This window comes from Phocoena sinus, chromosome 1, assembly GCF_008692025.1.
Source record: "Phocoena sinus isolate mPhoSin1 chromosome 1, mPhoSin1.pri, whole genome shotgun sequence".
NCBI lineage: Eukaryota > Metazoa > Chordata > Mammalia > Artiodactyla > Phocoenidae > Phocoena > Phocoena sinus.
In genome coordinates this window covers 53,143,429-53,160,268 of record NC_045763.1, presented here as the reverse complement: position 1 = coordinate 53,160,268, position 16,840 = coordinate 53,143,429, and the positions used below count along the sequence as shown (strand labels likewise).

The 16,840-nt window shown below is 35.9% G+C and overlaps 1 protein-coding gene across 5 annotated transcripts in view; it reads left to right on the top strand.

Annotated features, from left to right (window-relative positions):
• Nucleotides 1-16,840, top strand: part of TM2D1 (TM2 domain containing 1) — a 143,151-nt gene that overhangs the window by 27,434 nt on the left and 98,877 nt on the right. For 4 of the 5 annotated variants that reach the window (XR_004351663.1, XM_032644569.1, XM_032644545.1 and 1 more), the window contains exon 5: nucleotides 9,890-9,963. Coding sequence is in view for 4 of the 5 variants with exons in the window: in XM_032644569.1 (XP_032500460.1) it covers nucleotides 9,890-9,963 (74 nt within the window). In the remaining variant the exon portion in view is untranslated. Of the gene's footprint in view, nucleotides 1-9,889; nucleotides 9,964-10,321; nucleotides 10,413-16,840 lie in introns of those variants that run through there. The other variant, XM_032644576.1, reaches the window with a different exon arrangement.

Below are 16,840 nucleotides of genomic sequence, written 5' to 3'. Positions count from 1 at the left end.
GTATCATGTCATATGCAAAGGTGACAGTTTTACTTCTTTTCCGATTTGGATTCCTTTTATTTCTTTTTCTTCTCTGATTACTGTGGCTGAAACTTCCAAAATTATGTTAAATAATAGCGGTAAGAGTGGGCAACGTTGTCTTGTTCCTGATCTTAGAGGAAATGCTTTCAGTTTTTCACCATTGAGATTGATGTTGGCTGTGGGTTTGTCATATATGGCCTTTGTTAATGTTGAGGTGGGTTCCCTTTATGCCTTCTTTCTGGAGAGTTTTTATCATAAATGAGTTTTGAATTTTGTCAAAAGCATTTTCTACATCTATTGAGATTATCATATGGTTTTTATCCTCTAATTTGTTAATATGGTTTATCACATTGATTGACTTGCGTATATTGAAGAATCCTTGCATTCCTGAGATAAACCCCACTTGATCGTGGTATAGGATCCTTTTAATGTGCTGTTGGATTCTGTTTGCTAGTATTTTGTTGAGGATTTTTGCATCTATGTTCATCAGAGATAGTGGCCTGTAGTTTTCTTTTTTTTGTGACATCTTTGTCTGGTTTTGGTATCAGTGTGATGGTGGCCTTGTAGAATGTGTTTGGGAGTGTTCCTCCCTCTGCTATATTTTGGAAGAGTTTGAGAAGGATAGGTGTTAGCTCTTCTCTAAATGTTTGATAGAATTCACCTGTGAAGCTATCTGGTCCTGGGCTTTTATTTGTTGGAAGCTTTTTAATCACAGTTTCAATTTCAGTGCTTGTGACTGGTTTGTTTTTATTTTCTGTTTCTTCCTGGTTCAGTCTCAGAAGGTTGTGCTTTTCTAAGAATTTGTCCATTTCTTCCAGATTGTCCATTTTATCGGCATATAGTTGCTTGTAGTAATCTCTCATGGTCCTTTGTGTTTCTGCAGTGTCAGTTGTTACTTCTCCATTTTCATTTCTACTTCCATTGATTTGTCTTCTCCCTTTTTTCTTGATGAGTCTGGCTAATGGTTTATCAATTTTGTTTATCTTCTCAAAGAGCTAGCTTTTAGTTTTATTGATCTTTGCTATCGTTTCCTTCATTTCTTTTTCATTTATTTCTGATCTGATCTTTATGATTTCTTTCCTTCTAACTTTGGGGGTTTTTTGTTCTTCTTTCTCTAATTGCTTTAGGTGTAAGGTTATGTTGTTTATTTGAGATGTTTCTTCTTTCTTGAGGTAGGATTGTATTGCTATAAACTTCCCTCTTAGAACTGCTTTTGCCGCATCCCATAGGTTTTGGGTCATTGTGTTTTCATTGTCATTTGTTTCTAGGTATTTTTTTGATTTCCTCTTTGATTTCTTCAGTGATCTCTTGGTTATTTAGTAGCATGTTGTTTAGCCTCCATTTGTTTGTATTTCTTATAGTTTTTTTCCTGTAATTGATATCTAGTCTCATAGCACTGTGGTCAGAAAAGATACTTGATACCATTTCAATTATCTTAAATTTACTGAGGCTTGATTTGTGCCCCAAGATATGGTCTATCCTGGAGAATGTTCCATGAGCACTTGAGAAGAAAGTGTATTCTGTTGTTTTTGGATGGAATGTCCTATAAATATCAATTAAGTCCATCTGTTTAATGTGTCATTTAAAGCTTGTGTTTCCTTATTTATTTTCAGTTTGGATGATCTGTCCTTTGGTGAAAATAGGGTGTTAAAGTCCCCTACTATGATTGTTAGTGTCGATTTCCCCTTTTATGGCTGTTAGCATTTGCCTTATGTATTGAGGTGCTCCTGTGTTGGGTGCGTAAATATTTACAATTGTTATATCTTCTTGGATTGACCCCTTGATCATTATGTAGTGTCCTTCTTTGTCTATTGTAATAGTCTTTATTTTGAAGTCTATTTTGTCTGATATGAGACTTGCTACTCCAGCTTTCTTTGATTTCTATTTGCATGGAGTATCTTTTTCCATCCCCTCACTTTCAGTCTGTATGTGTCTCTAGGTCTGAAGTGGGTCTCTTGTAGACAGCATATATATGGATCTTGTTTTTGTATCCCTTCAGCAAGCCTATGTCTTTTGGTTGGAGCATTTAATCCATTCACGTTGAAGGTAATTATCGATATGTATGTTCCTATGACTATTTTCTTAATTGTTTTGGGGTTTTTTTGGTAGGTCCTTTTCTTCTCTTGTGTCTCCCACTTAGAGAAGTTCCTTTAGCATTTGTTGTAGAGCTGGTCTGGTGGTGCTGAATTCTCTTAGCTTTTGCTTGTCTGTAAAGCCTTTGATTTCTGCATCGAATCTGAATGAGATCCTTGTGGGGTAGAGTAATCTTGGTTGTAGGTTCTTACCTTTCATCACTTTAAGTATATCATGCCACTCCCTTCTGGCTTGTAGAGTTTCTGCTGAGAAATCAGCTCTTAACTGTATGGGAGCTCCATTGTATGTTATTTGTCATTTTTCCCTTGCTGCTTTCAATAATTTTTCTTTGTCTTTAATTTTTGCCAATTTGATTACTATGTGTCTCGGCATGTTTCTCCTTGGATTTATCCTGTATGGGATTCACTGCGCTTCCTGGACTTGGGTGGCTATTTCCTTTCCCATGTTAGGGAAGTTTTTGACTATAATCTCTTCAAATATTTTCTTGTACCCTTTCTTTTTCTCTTCTTCTTCTGGGACCCATATAAGTCGAATGTTGTTGCATTTAATGTTGTCCCAGAGGTCTCTGAGACTGTCCTCAATTCCTTTCATTCTTTTTTCTTTATACTGCTCCCTGGCAGTTATTTCCATTATTTTATCTCCCAGCTCACTTATCCATTCTTCTGCCTCAGTTATTCTGTTATTGATTCCTTCTAGAGCATTTTTAATTTCAGTAATTGTGTTGTTCATCATTGTTTGTTTGCTCTTTAGCTCTTCTAGATCCTTGTTAAATGTTTCTTTTATTTTCTCCATTCTTTTTCCAAGATTTTGGCCCATCTTTACTGTCATTACTCTGAATTCTTTTTCAGGTAAGTTGCGTATTTTGTCTTCATTTAGTTGGTCTTGTAGGTTTTTGCCTTGCTCCTTCGTCTGTGACATGTTTGTTGTCATTTCATACTTTTTTTAATGGGTGGTGCTGTATTCCTGTCTTACGGTTGCATGGCCTGAGACGTACAGCACTGGAACTTGCTGACAGTTGGATAGAGCGAGGTCTTGTTGCTGAGATGAGGACCTCCGGTAGGCCTCACTCCGATTGATATTCTCTGATGTCTGAGATTCTCTGTTATTCCAGCAATTTGGACTCAGAGCTCCCACCACACGAGCTCAGGCCTGACCTCCAGCCTGGGAACCAAGATCCCGCAAGCTTTGTGGCATGGTTAAAAAAATAAATAAATGAAAAAGAAAGAAAAAAAGGAGCAGTATAATATCAAAGAATAAAAAACAAAATAAAATTAGAAAGATAAAATATATATTAGCAAAAATAAAACTATAATTGAAACAACAAATTAAAAGCACAACAGAAAAAGAAAGAAAAAAAAGGGTGGGGTGGGGAAATAAGCCAAAAAGAGAGAACAATAACAAAGTATAAAGGATAAAATAAAATTAGAAAAATAAAAGATTTATTATGAAAAATAAAAATATAAAAGAATCAACAACAGTGAATCAACAAGGTAAAACAGACCCCAGTCCGGTCACTGGGGTTCCTCCAGTCCCCTTAGGTTTCCGTGGTCCCCCACCGGTGCCTGGTAGGTGCTCTAGTTGTGAGGAGGCGCAAATTCCACGTCCTCCTAGTATGCCATCTTGACACCGCTCCTTTATAGATAGCTTTTTAAAATCCTTTTCGATACCATTTATGATCACTGGAATTTTATAAGAACCAAATAAATAATGCAGATATGATGAAGCTTGCTCTTAAGTAATTTCTTTTTTTTTCTTTTTTTTTAACTGAAGTATAGTTGATTTACAATGTTTCAGATGTACAGCAACGTGATTCAGTCGTATATATATGTATATGTATAAATATATATGTATTTTTTTCTTTTAAAGATTCTTTTCCATTATAGGTTATTACAAGATATTGAATTTAGTTCCCTATGCTATACAGTAGGTTTCTTTTTAAGTAATTTAGTGTTGAATGTGATACTTCGTTATATAAATTTTACTTTAGGATTAAGTAAGGGAAATATGTTGAGGGTGAGATTAATTTAAATTTGATAAGATCCAAACATTCCTTTAAGAAAAATTTTCTTTCTAGGTATTTCAAATTTCTTTTTAGCCCAGAACTATTACTTTATGTATAGCTTTATTTCCTTTAATTGACTTATTATTCCAGTGCTGCTTTAGCTGGAAGCCTTTTTTCACCATGAAGCCTTATTTTTCTAATATTCCATCTTTGTGTTTTTAACCATGTTAACATCTGTGTTTTTTTTTTTTTTTTTTGCGGTACGTGGGCCTCTCACTGTTGTGGCCTCTCGTGTTGCGGAGCACAGGCTCCGGACATGCAGGCTCAGCAGCCATGGCTCGTGGGCCTAGCCGCTCCGCGGCATGTGGGATCTTCCCGGACCGGGGCACAAACCCGTGTCCCCTGCATCGGCAGGCGGACTCTCAACCACTGCGCCACCAGGGAAGCCCTGTGATTTTTTTAATATGCAGTAACTGGTATATTATGTTTTGTCCATTGTAGCATTAAAAGATTATGGATTCTCAAAGATAATAGCTCTTTTTGAGCAGTTAATGGGGGAGAGATACTCTTTTCATAGTAGTATTACTTTTAAGTGTAAATGTTTTCTTATTACGAGAATAACAAAATGTTGCATGTTTTTAAGCCCCAAACTTATAAATCTTTGGTTATATTATTCTTGTTTTCTTCTTGAGTTTGGAGTTACTAGTTTGTACTGGCATATTATATCCACAGATTGTAGGACAAATAAAGGTAAAGGGATTTGTAGGTTAAACTCTTCTAAGATTTGAAAGCTTTTCTTTATAGGTATAGATACAAAATGAATAGTGATAACTAATTACCAAATCGTTATAGAATGCTTGGGATTTGGCAAACAGCAACTTCAGTATGAAATAATCATCTGCATTCTCTAAAATAGTTATACAGAAACAAAAGTATTTGCAAGATTCAACCTGCAATAAAAGAAAAAATACCAAAATTTTTTAGAATACCAAAAATGAATCTCTGTTCTTTTTATTTTATACCCAAATAAATTCTTTTATTGAATTTGTGTACTGTTTTTTTTCTTTTTCTTTTTTTCGGTACGCGGGCCTCCCACTGTTGTGGCCTCTCCCGTTGTGGAGCACAGGCTCTGGACGCGCAGGCTCAGCGGCCATGGCTCATGGGCCCAGCCGCTCCGCGGCATGTGGGATCTTCCTGGACAGGGGCACGAACCCGTGTCCCCTGCATAGGCAGGCGGACTCTCAACCACTGCGCCACCAGGGAAGCCCTGAATTTGTGTACTTTTAAATGTAAAGTTTAAGTTACTGAAGTATAAATAAAGTACGCTAAGAACATGAGGTTTATTAATGTCATCTGGCAGCAGAATCTTTTTGGAAAAATAATCTACAATAGTAATGGTTCAAGATAAAAATGGATCCTTCTTGATTGGAAACATTGTTAATTGGAATTTGAAAACAATCTCTAAAATCTAAATATAATATTTCTTTCCACAATAAGATAAGTAAATAGGGTCTGTACAAAGAGACCTAACAAATTTTTACTTGGACAAAAAAGTCAGTCTACTTTTGGTAGTTCACTAATACCTCCCCATCTTTTAAAAACTGGTATTGGTGCTCAAAATAATGAAATCTGTAAGAGTAACGGTTTGCATTGTTTTTTGCCGAAAGCTTGGCCTCTGTGCACCGGTGCCAAATTGAATCTCGGAGACAGAGTTTTGGGTGAAGTAGAAAAGAATAGCTTTATTGCTTTGCCAGCCAAAGGGGAACACAGCGGGCTCCTGCAGTCGAAAACTATGTGTCCCAACCCAGTAGGATTTGATGAGGTGTTTTATAGCAATAGTTCGAGGGTGGGGTTGCTGACAAGATTAGGGTGCGTACAGGGCCTGCACTTCTCTAATCTGGTCTCAGATAATCTTGATGAGCTTCTCTGGTTCCTGACCTCAGGTAGTTTCTTGGCTGCTCCTCCCTTGATTAGCAACTGTTTGAGTCTGCCCTTTGGAACTCAGAGAAGGTCATGGAGACTGGATCCTCTTCCCTACAAACAAGAAAACGGGGGACAGAAAGACTTCTGTGCCCAGGGGCCCCACAGGGTTCTGCTCGTTTTCAGTTTTAATAAATGCTGTTTAGAATGTATGCTACTTTGTGTTTTTCAAGTTGCTCAGTGTTTGTTTACAAATAAGATAATTTACTATTGATATATTTTATTCCTTCAGTAGCCGTATTGACTAGGCACAGAAATGACACAGCCCTGACTTCAAGTTGCTTGTGGAAGGAAGGATATAGGGGAAGTCAGACAAATAAATATGTAATAAATCATACCATGGGATATGTGCTCTGCTGAAAGTTAAGGGCAGGGTGCTAGGGAGCATCTAGGGATGGCATTAAATTCATCCTGGGAGCATTAGAGAAAACTTTCCAGAAGTTTTAAGAAAGACTATTAAGAGTTAGCTAGGGGGCTTCCCTGGTGGCGCAGTGGTTGAGAGTCCGCCTGCCGATGCAGGGGACACGGGTTCGTGCCCCGGTCCGGGAAGATCCCACATACTGCGGAGCGGCTGGGCCCGTGAGCCATGGCCACTGAGCCTGCGCGTCCGGAGCCTGTGCTCCGCAACAGGAGAGGCCGCAGCAGTGAGAGGCCCAAAAAGAGTTAGCTAGATGATTGGGAATAGTGGGGGTCAGCAGAGGAGGCAAGGCAGAAGACAGCATAGCACCTATAAATGCAGGTATGAGAGCACAGCCCATTGGAAGAGAACTTCGGGTAGTTTGAATGTAACACAGACAGAAGGAATTTGCGAGAGGTGAGGCTAGGTTAGATGATGCTACTGTAAATGATGTGGGTTTATGCTGTATAAATTTCTCAATTATAATAATAATTGTAATATGGTAGAAATAGTGGTAGCACAAGTAACGGCTGGGCTAACATTTATCATATGTTTGCCATGTACCATGTACTATTCTAAGTTTTTACTTTGACTCATTATCTCTTAAAGTGCACATATTTAAAATGTACAGTTTTATAAGTTAGACATGTATACACCTGTGAAACAACCACCATGATCAAGATAATGACCATACCTGTCACTCCCCAAAGTGTCCTCATGCCTATTTGTAATCCCTGCCTCTTGGCCCTCCTTGTCCTGCTTTTTCCCAAGCAAGCACTCACCTGCTTTCCATCATTGATTAGTTTGCAGATTCCTTAAATGCTTAAATATCATCTTGGATCTGTTCTATAGTTTCTGAAAAGCGTTACTGCAGGAGTAGGTAAAATTTACCAAAGTTCCAAATACATGTATCTAACATTTTATCTAATATTTATCTAATTTATCTAATATTTTATCTGAACAAGAACCTTTCGTGTTCAATCTTCTGAAACATCCTTACAGAAGGGGTTTAGCAACTGAATATCTAGACTTTAATTGACTCACATCTTTCTCTGTTTTGTGTGTTATTACTTTGCCAATAAATATACTTCTATATCATTGTTTTAAAATGACTTCATAGTATTTTCTCCTATTGATAGGTCTATCTTAATTTCTTGAGACAATTTCTCCCTGTTAGATACTTAGATTGTTTCTAATTTTTTGATAGTCTTACAGCAGATATTTATTAAACTCTTACTTTCTGTCACGTACTGTTCCAGGAATTGACTTAAATAAGACAAATAAGAACCCTGCCTTTAAGAGTTTACATGGCATAGGAAGAAAGAGAATGAATGAACAAACCAATGAATGATTTCTGATCAGCACCATGACGGAAATAAATAGGGCAGATGTGATAACAGTGCTGGGGCTGCTACGGGGAGCAGCACGCTGGGTTACAAAGACTTCTCTGAAGAAGAGCTACAGGAAGAACATCACTGGAAGATGGGATGACAAGGGCAAAGGCTCTGACATGGTTACATTTTTTTCATAGAGTAGCAGTTCATTAAAGACAAACTTTTTTTGACCATTCTTAATATTCTTTTTGTAAACAAATTGAAGGAAGGGAAACTGTGGTATTTCCAAAATGCTCTGTGAAGAGGGATACATTTTAGAAATAAAATAAGTGAGTGAATGGATATAGTACATGTACTGAGTGAGTGGATAAAGTTCCTTGGGCAAATATAGTAAAATGCAATGAATGAAAAAAATAATTAAAGGAGTTGTTATGTAAGATAGTGGATAAAAAGTTAGGGGTCTTTAGGAGACAGAAAAGCTGAGAAAATTTATCTATTCAACAAATATTGAGCATCTACCATGTGCCAGGCAATGTTGTAGGTAATAAGGACACAGAATTGAACAAGACATAAAAGACCCTCCCCTAACAGGGCTTCCATGAGACAGATAGTAAACAATATAAAATATTAGGTAGGTAATAAGTATTTTGAAGAAAACTAAGTGCATAATTTTATATAGTATCTATATTTTAAGTTTTAAAATCATTTCCAACATGTGTTATAGCAGTACTTAAAACATTGTTCTACTGTATATCTAATACTAATAAGAGGTGGTGGGGTGGGTGGAAATCATCTAATTTGCCTACATATTTCAGTCTTTTTTATGTATTTCCAAATGTGTGCAAGAGGTGATCTCATCCAGTCTTACAATTTTAGCTGATATATATTTGTAGTTGATGCTTAGAACTACCCTTTCACGAAGAGTCTTGCTTCATACCATTTTTATATCTCAAATGGGATATCTGGAAAGCAGCTCAAGTTTAAATATAGAAGAGAGATTACTCATCCCACCCCCACCCCCAATCTGCCTCTTCTAATTTCATCATTATATTTTTGTGTTATATCATTGTATATGTCCTAGATTCTATGCTCTATTATCATCTATTTTAGTACCTTAGCTTTAAGGTTGGAACCAAGGACAGGTGTATATAGCTCACAGAATTGTTGATTTTGACTATTGGGCTAATAAAAAACATAAGATGCTTAGGGAAAAAGTACAGTATAGGATAACTTCAAGATAATTGGGTTACTGATAGAATTTTGCTGTTTAACTACAAGATCAGTGTTTTTTTCTGATTATTTTTTCTGTGCCTTGACAGTCTGTCTATTTGAACTTTCTACTGTAAATGCATATTAAAATTTGGATCCATAATGTATTAAGTCTAAATAAATAAATAAGGATTTTAAGACTAAAAGATGTTCTGTAACTCTGGTGTAATGAGATTTAAAGATTTATTTTCTTAGAAGTCTTGTAAGATTACAAAACTTTTCTCTTAAGAAGTTTTGTAAGACTTTGTATTTCAGTTCTTATTATTTATTTAAGTGAATTAATTTTTTTTGGCTTTTCTATGTAGAGGGCCCTTTAAACTTTTCTCATATTTTTAGGTGAAGATTTGATTTTTTTTTAATAGTGTTTCTTTATTTTTACTTGTTGACAGTTTGCTTTATTTATTTATTTATGGCTGTGTTGTGTCTTCATCTCTGTGTGAGGGCTTTCTCTGGTTGTGGCAAGCGGGGGCTGCTCACTATCGCGGCCTCTCTTGTTGCAGAGCACGGGCTCCAGACGCGCAGGCTCAGTAGTTGTGGCTCATGGGCCTAGTGCCCTGCGGCATGTGGGATCTTCCCAGACCAGGGCTCGAACCCGCGTCCCCTGCATTGGCAGGCAGATTCTCAACCACTGCGCCACCAGGGAAGCCCAAGATTTGATTTTTTTAAAGTGTTAATTTTATATTGTCGATGTAAAGCATTTGTGTTATATATAATGGTTTATTGGGAAATGGAAAAGTTTATTAATATTTATAAGACTTTCCAGGTTGTAAATGACTTTACCTTCTTTTCTAGGTTTGTTAAAGTTTTGCACTGTAGGATTTTGTGGAATTGGGAGCCTAATTGATTTCATTCTTATTTCAATGCAGGTAAGTTAGTTTCAATCTAGAAGATGAACTACTTTTCCATTCAAATTTGCTTTCTGTGATATGTATGTTAGAAAGCAGTTAGGAATGCTTTTTCAATGTTTCTTCAGATGCTAGATCTAAAGGATCACGGCCATGTTTTCAAGTTGCATTTCCCAACCTGTGCCAATTAGCAGTTCTAAAAGACATAAGAGCTTCATTAACAAGGATTCTGTGCTCTAATATGATTTGTAAATGTGAGTTCAGCTGAGTTATAGAGATTTCTTTACTGGAGAACTCAGAATCTTTATAGTTTGTATTATGAATCTCTAAGTGGGATTGAGGTTATATTTCAGGCTTATTGTTTCTCTTCCTATTACAGCCACATTGTCAATTACTATAATAGGATACTGATGGGAATCTGATATTTACATATGAATATGTGGAGGCAGAAACAAGATTTTTTTTGCACTGGACAGGTACTCTATACTAGCGTTCTCTTGGTTGCAAATTGTAGAAACTGAAATGCAGCTAGCTTAAGCCAAAAAGAGAAAAGGAATTTCTGGGCACTCTGGAAAATCTAGGAGAGGGGCTGGTCTCAGGCAAGACCCAATTCATATAATCAAATGATGTGTTCAGGACTCTCCTGCTCTTCATCTCTGCTTCTCTGTGTTAGCCTCGTTTTCTCCTGCTGCAGTGGTTTGTGAAATGCTCTTCTTACGCGTTTAAAAGTGCCACCAGATGTTTTCTATTAAATTATACTGAACTGGTTGTGGTTAACTCATGAGGATTCTTAAAGAGATGAATTTATCACAACAAATGTCACAAAACAGCATTTCAGTAAGCATTTATGGAGCACCTAATGTCTTCAGTAAATGTGTCAGTATGTATTTAGATTATCATCAGTTTTGCTCTTCTTTCTCAGACAGTATTTCCACTCCTCAATTCTGTCTGCTTGATGTTATCCTTATGCTTTAAAAGAAAGTCAAAATCTAGATTTTTGGTAACATACTGTGAGGAGGGGACCATACTGTGAGGAGGAGGCAACATATGGACCAATAAGATATCAGAATTAAACAAGGAAAATATTTGGTTTTAAAGTTGGAATTTTCCTGTCTTTATTCATAACCATATGCCTAACCAAATATCCTGCCTTCTCTGACTGTGGTACAGGCAAGCAGGCATGAAGAGGCTAAGGTACTTGTGCACATATGCTTGGAAATGGGTTTCTCTGAGGATCCAAGGAATTTAATGTATTATTGGGATTCTTTGAGATATACAGAATTCCACATCTTTAAAACCCAACCATTTAGTTAATATTTCACACTACGTTCTTTCTTTGGTGATGTCAGTGCTTTGTAGCTTTATTTATATCAAATTACAGAGCTTATTTGATTCAGCCACTATTTTCTAGTACATGTATACCTAAACTTTTCAGAACTAATAGTCCTTAAAGATCTAGAATTGAGACTATTACATCAACAAATTATTGAGGTAGAATTAGAATGTTTGAATTTCTACAGTATATTTCCCTAAATAAGACATTTTAATAGGGATGGCTACCTTAGACTGCTTTCAGATTAGGGGAAAAATAAATCATTTTTCAAAAGTAGCCAAATAAGACATGTATCCTTATTCTACATGTTGTTTAATATACTTAACATGTGATGTTGACTACATTAATTTTAGAGAATTTTTTTCAGCCAAATAAGTTTTTACTATAAATATCATAAACTATGTTAATATTTTTGTCCTAAATATATTTTTCAATTTCTCATAAACCTTTTACATTCTGTCTATCATCTTTTTGTTTATTCTTCTTTCCTTACTCATTCTCTCCATCCCCAGTTTTTTTTTCTTTTTGCCATTAAATATTATTCCCCAGTGAGTTGCAGTGTTTTTCTTTTGGGCTGTGATCCCAGAAACATATTGTGCATGAACTCAAGACCTATAAAAACATACTTTGCTTCACAGTGTTTATAACAAAAATCCAGGAAAATCCTCTTTAAAAAAAATAGGCCTAGTTATTTCTTTTATATATATATATATATATATATATATATATGTATATATATATATATTTTTTTTTTTTTTTTTTTTTTTTTTTTTTTTTTGGTGGTACGCGGGCCTCTCACTGTTGTGGCCTCTCCCGTTGCGGAGCACAGGCTCCGGACGCGCAGGCTCAGCGGCCATGGCTCACGGGCCTAGCTGCTCCGCGGCATGTGGGATCTTCCCGGACCGGGGCACGAACCCGCGTCCCCTGCATCGGCAGGCGGACTCTCAACCACTGCGCCACCAGGGAAGCCCTTTTTTTTTTTTTTTTTTACGGTACACGGGCCTCTCACTGTTGTGGCCTCTCCTGTTGCGGAGCACAGGCTCCGGACGCGCAGGCCCAGCGGCCATGGCTCCCGGGACCAGCCGCTCCACGGCATGTGGGATCTTCCCGGACCGGGGCACGAACCCATGTTCCCTGCATCAGCAGGCGGACTCTCAACCACTGTGCCACCAGGAAAGCCCCTGTAATTTTTTTTCTAAATTTATTTATTTGTTCTTTTTGTTTTGTTTTGTTTTGGCTGCATTGGGTCTTTGTTGCTTCACCGAGCTTTCTCTAGTTGTGGTGAGCAGGGACTACTCTTCATTGCGGTGCGTGGCTTCTCATTGTCTTGGCTTCTCTTGTTGCGGAGCACGGGCTCTAGAGTGCAGGCTCAGTAGTTGTGGTGCACGGCCTTAGTTGCTCCACAGCGTGTGGGATCTTCCTGGACTAGGGCTTGAACCCATGTCCCCTGCATTGACAGGTGGATTCTTAACCACTGCTCCACCAGGGAAGCTGTAGTTATTTCATCTTTGAACTGAAACAATATAAAGTGTAACACATATATTACTAAAGTAAGTAAGCTTTAAATGTAGCTATATTTACTAAAAACACTTTCATGAATTTATCTGTTAGTAAACTTTTGAAGTTTCTTCTGTTTGTTTTTTTGTTCTTAAAAAATATGCGGATGGCACTGTGTGAATGAATGGTATAAAACAATACATAGAATTAATTCTTTTGTGTATTCAACAAAATCTAAATCAGTGATGCATGGATAGCATACAGTTTTTCAATTATAGGCAACCATTGTATATAACTATATATAGTTGCTGTATATATAGTTATTCATAAGGCAGGTCTGAAGATTTTAAAATACTCATTGTTTTGTGCTTATATTTATATATATCATGAAGGATAGATTAGATAATTTGGTCTTTTATCAGAAAAAATATGAGAATATTTGATTTCATTTAAATCTCTTTTCTCACTCACACAATGAATAGTTTTAATTATACCAAAACAACTGATGTGTACTCCACCAACAAAAAGGAAAGAAAATTGATTGTGTTCAGTGGAGACAAGACAGCCACAAATCAGAAACATGAAGATGGGTACAGGGAAAATGGAAATTTGCATTGGAATGTAGAAAGTTGTTGAAGGAAGTATGTCAGGGTTCTTCGTGACAATTTAAAAAATTCTATGCATTGTGGAAGAAACTACTTTTATTTTCATTCCTATTAACATTGCAGACACAATCTTGTAAAACAACTATACCCCAATTTAAAAAAAAAAATTGCAGAGTAGGTTCCTTAAAGAACTAATAACTATATAAGCAGCAAAATACACAAAGCAATGTAGTCTCCAAGACATTTTTTTAATTTTATAAATAAATTTATTAAATATCTCATTAGTTTGGCATTTAATATATGTAACTCATTTTAGCCCTGGGTTATATACTGCTTTTGTATTTTTTTTTTAACTTTTACACACCAGGTTTGATTTTTCACACATAAATTTCTTGAGAAAAAAAGATTTTTATTAATCTCCTGTAGCACTAATAGTATGCTCAACATAGAGAATGCTCTCAAAATTTTTGCTGATTTAAGCTGAATGCAGTATACCTTGTGAAAAGTGTGGCTTTGTGCCAATTACAGGGAAGATGAGAGGCTGAAAATCATAGTTTAAAAAAAATGATTGCTCTTCTTTAGGGCTTTAAAGTTCTAAATTTCGTGGATCACTTGAGAGGTAATGAACAAAAATAAAAGTTGGTATGATAAAGTAGAAATAGGTATAAGTTGGGGTCCTTGCCCTAAAGGAACTTAGAATCTTACCCTCCCCAAAGTGGTGTGAGAATAACATCCCACTTATAATCAGAAATATGTCCTTTGGAACTGCAAGCTGAAAATAAAAGAAGTTATCTTGATTTTATCTTGTTTAAATTCTTGAATTTTACTAAAAATTTTAAAAGCCTAGGCTTTTCAGTTTAGAGCATAAATAAGGCTCAGGTTAATAGGTTCACTTCTGTGTAAGCCAGTTTGTTTTGTCAAAGACATATCCTATGCCCTTGCTCCGTGAAATACATGCCATTGATCAAAAGTACTAAACATGTAATCACCCTAAATCTATTTCCAGTACTGGAAAAGTTGGTCAAAGTCCTTGATAGTTCACTAGACGTAGGACAGCAATATATAAAAACTAGATATCAAGCCTTTCAAATAGTTCTCTGTATTATTTATTTAACCCTGGTGTGATTTACTGGGGAAATGAACTGGAAAATGGAGGGGAATGATAATTTGGGTAGTCTCTGCTTTGTCACATCATCTCAATTAAGTATCAGTAGATTTCACTTAGTTCACTTACCTGTGGGCAGATTTTTATTTAGTGAATTAAAGGAATGTTCAAAAGACAAAGTAGTTCTGAAACTGAGCCCAGCGCTGGTTTTCCTGGGGAGATAGGATGCTGAATCCTATTCATTTCTTGAGGAATGATGTTTATATCGGTCATTAAGGATTAATACTAACCAGTCTTTAAATCAAATGAAGTCAGGGGATCTGAATGTGTAACTTCTGGCATTGTGTGGGAATTTTGGTGCTTAATTAAAATGTGACAAATTAGATGTTTTTAATGGTTTTATGTTAAAATTAACGACATACAGAAGTCAGCTCTGGACACAAACATGTAATTTGACTTTTAAGAGAATATGAATTTACTTCTTTGGGGAACTGGGGTGGACACAGGTTGCATCATTATCCTCTAATTGGAGGCAGCTGTGTCATTTTACTTTTTACCAAGTCTTCAGGAGGTATGATCTTGCATTCCTTTTAATTTAATATTTGCATTCTTTATATGAAGAAACTCATAAGTGGATTAGATAGTGGTACATTGATAGAGTTGCATAAAATGTAAGCTTTTGCCCTTCACTCCTGAATTCATTCATAACGTTTTAAATGTATAAGATATTTGAGTTACTTAAGCAGTCTGACTTCAACAACAAGGAAGCGCCAGTAAATGAGGGATCACATCTGTTGATAAAGTTTAGGTGTTAAAGTAGTTACTGGTAACCATCTTTTTTCCTTTAATTTATTTTTACTAGAGTGATACTTAAATATATACAAACAAAAATACGTTTTCCACTAACAAAATCAAAAGTTTATATATTACAAACAAAACTACAACACTGTTAAAGTTCAAATAAGGTAAGCTCTTTTTTGTGTGGTAAAGTATACATACAATACAAAATTTGCCATTTTAACCTTTTGTAAGTATACAGTTCATTGGCATTAATTACATTCAGAATGTTGTGCAACTGTCACCACTACTTCGAAAACTTTTTCATCACCCAAAACAGAAACTCTGTACCAATTAGGCAGTAACTCCCTATTTTGCTCTCCCCCAGTCCCTGGTAACCTCTAATCTACTCTGTCCTGAAGAATTTGCCTACTTTATAGATATTTCATATAGTTGGAATCATACAATATTTGTCTTTTTATGTCTGGTTTATTTCACTTTGCATAATGTTTTCAAGGTTCATTGATATTGTGGCATGTTGCAGAATTTCATTCCTTTTTATGGCTGAATAATAATGTTCCATTGTATGTATGTACCACGTTTCTTTTATCCATTCATCTGTTGATGGACACTTGGGCTGTTTGCACGTTTTGGCTATTGTTAATAATGCTGCTATGAATATTTGTGTATAAGTATCTGTTTAAGCCCCTTTTCAATTCTTTGGGGTATGTATCTAGGAGAAGAAAACTTTTACAGAAAGCTAATTGAAGAAAATATTTTCATGACTTTAGATGGGTTAAGTCTTCTTAACCAAGATCTCAAAAACATAAACCATAAAGGAAAAAAAATCATTGAATTTGATACATTAAAATTAAGAAATTCTTTTCTAAAAAGAATATCATAGACCAAGTTAACAGTTAATAGACTGAGTTAAAGAATACTAGCAACAGGAATTGATATGTGGAATATACAAATCAACAAGAAAATGATAGGGAACTTAATAGTTAAATGAGCGCCATAAACTAAAGATGATTCACAATCACCCAAATAACTAATGTGTAAATAAAGAGATACTTCTGGGCACTTACCCCAAAATGCTCATACTCCTGTCCACAAGGGGACATTGTACAAATATGTCTCTTATAGCACTGTTTGTGGTAGCAGGAAGTTGGAATTAACCTAGATGTGTACACTAATTGGAGAATGGATGTATCTTCTGTAACACTAGGCAACAATTACAGGCACTTACCTAGATGTACATACAGCTACATGGAAATGTCTTAAAATCTTAGTGTACTGTGAAAATCGTTTGAAATTGAACAAGATCCCCAACAGTATCACTTGGATAAATTTAAAATGCATATTTATTCAAAGAACATCACATGTTTTTCAAGAATAAATATGTTTCCAAGTCATATACCAAGTTAAGTATATGCCCATTATTTGTGTGGTGCCTGTGGGCGGGTGAGTGGGATTATGGAGAATTATAGTGGAGATCAAAGATTAAGAACAGGAAAACAGGAAATTTGATGATCACTGCTTAACATTCCTGACTTTAATGTGTACTTCTAAAGTTTTCTG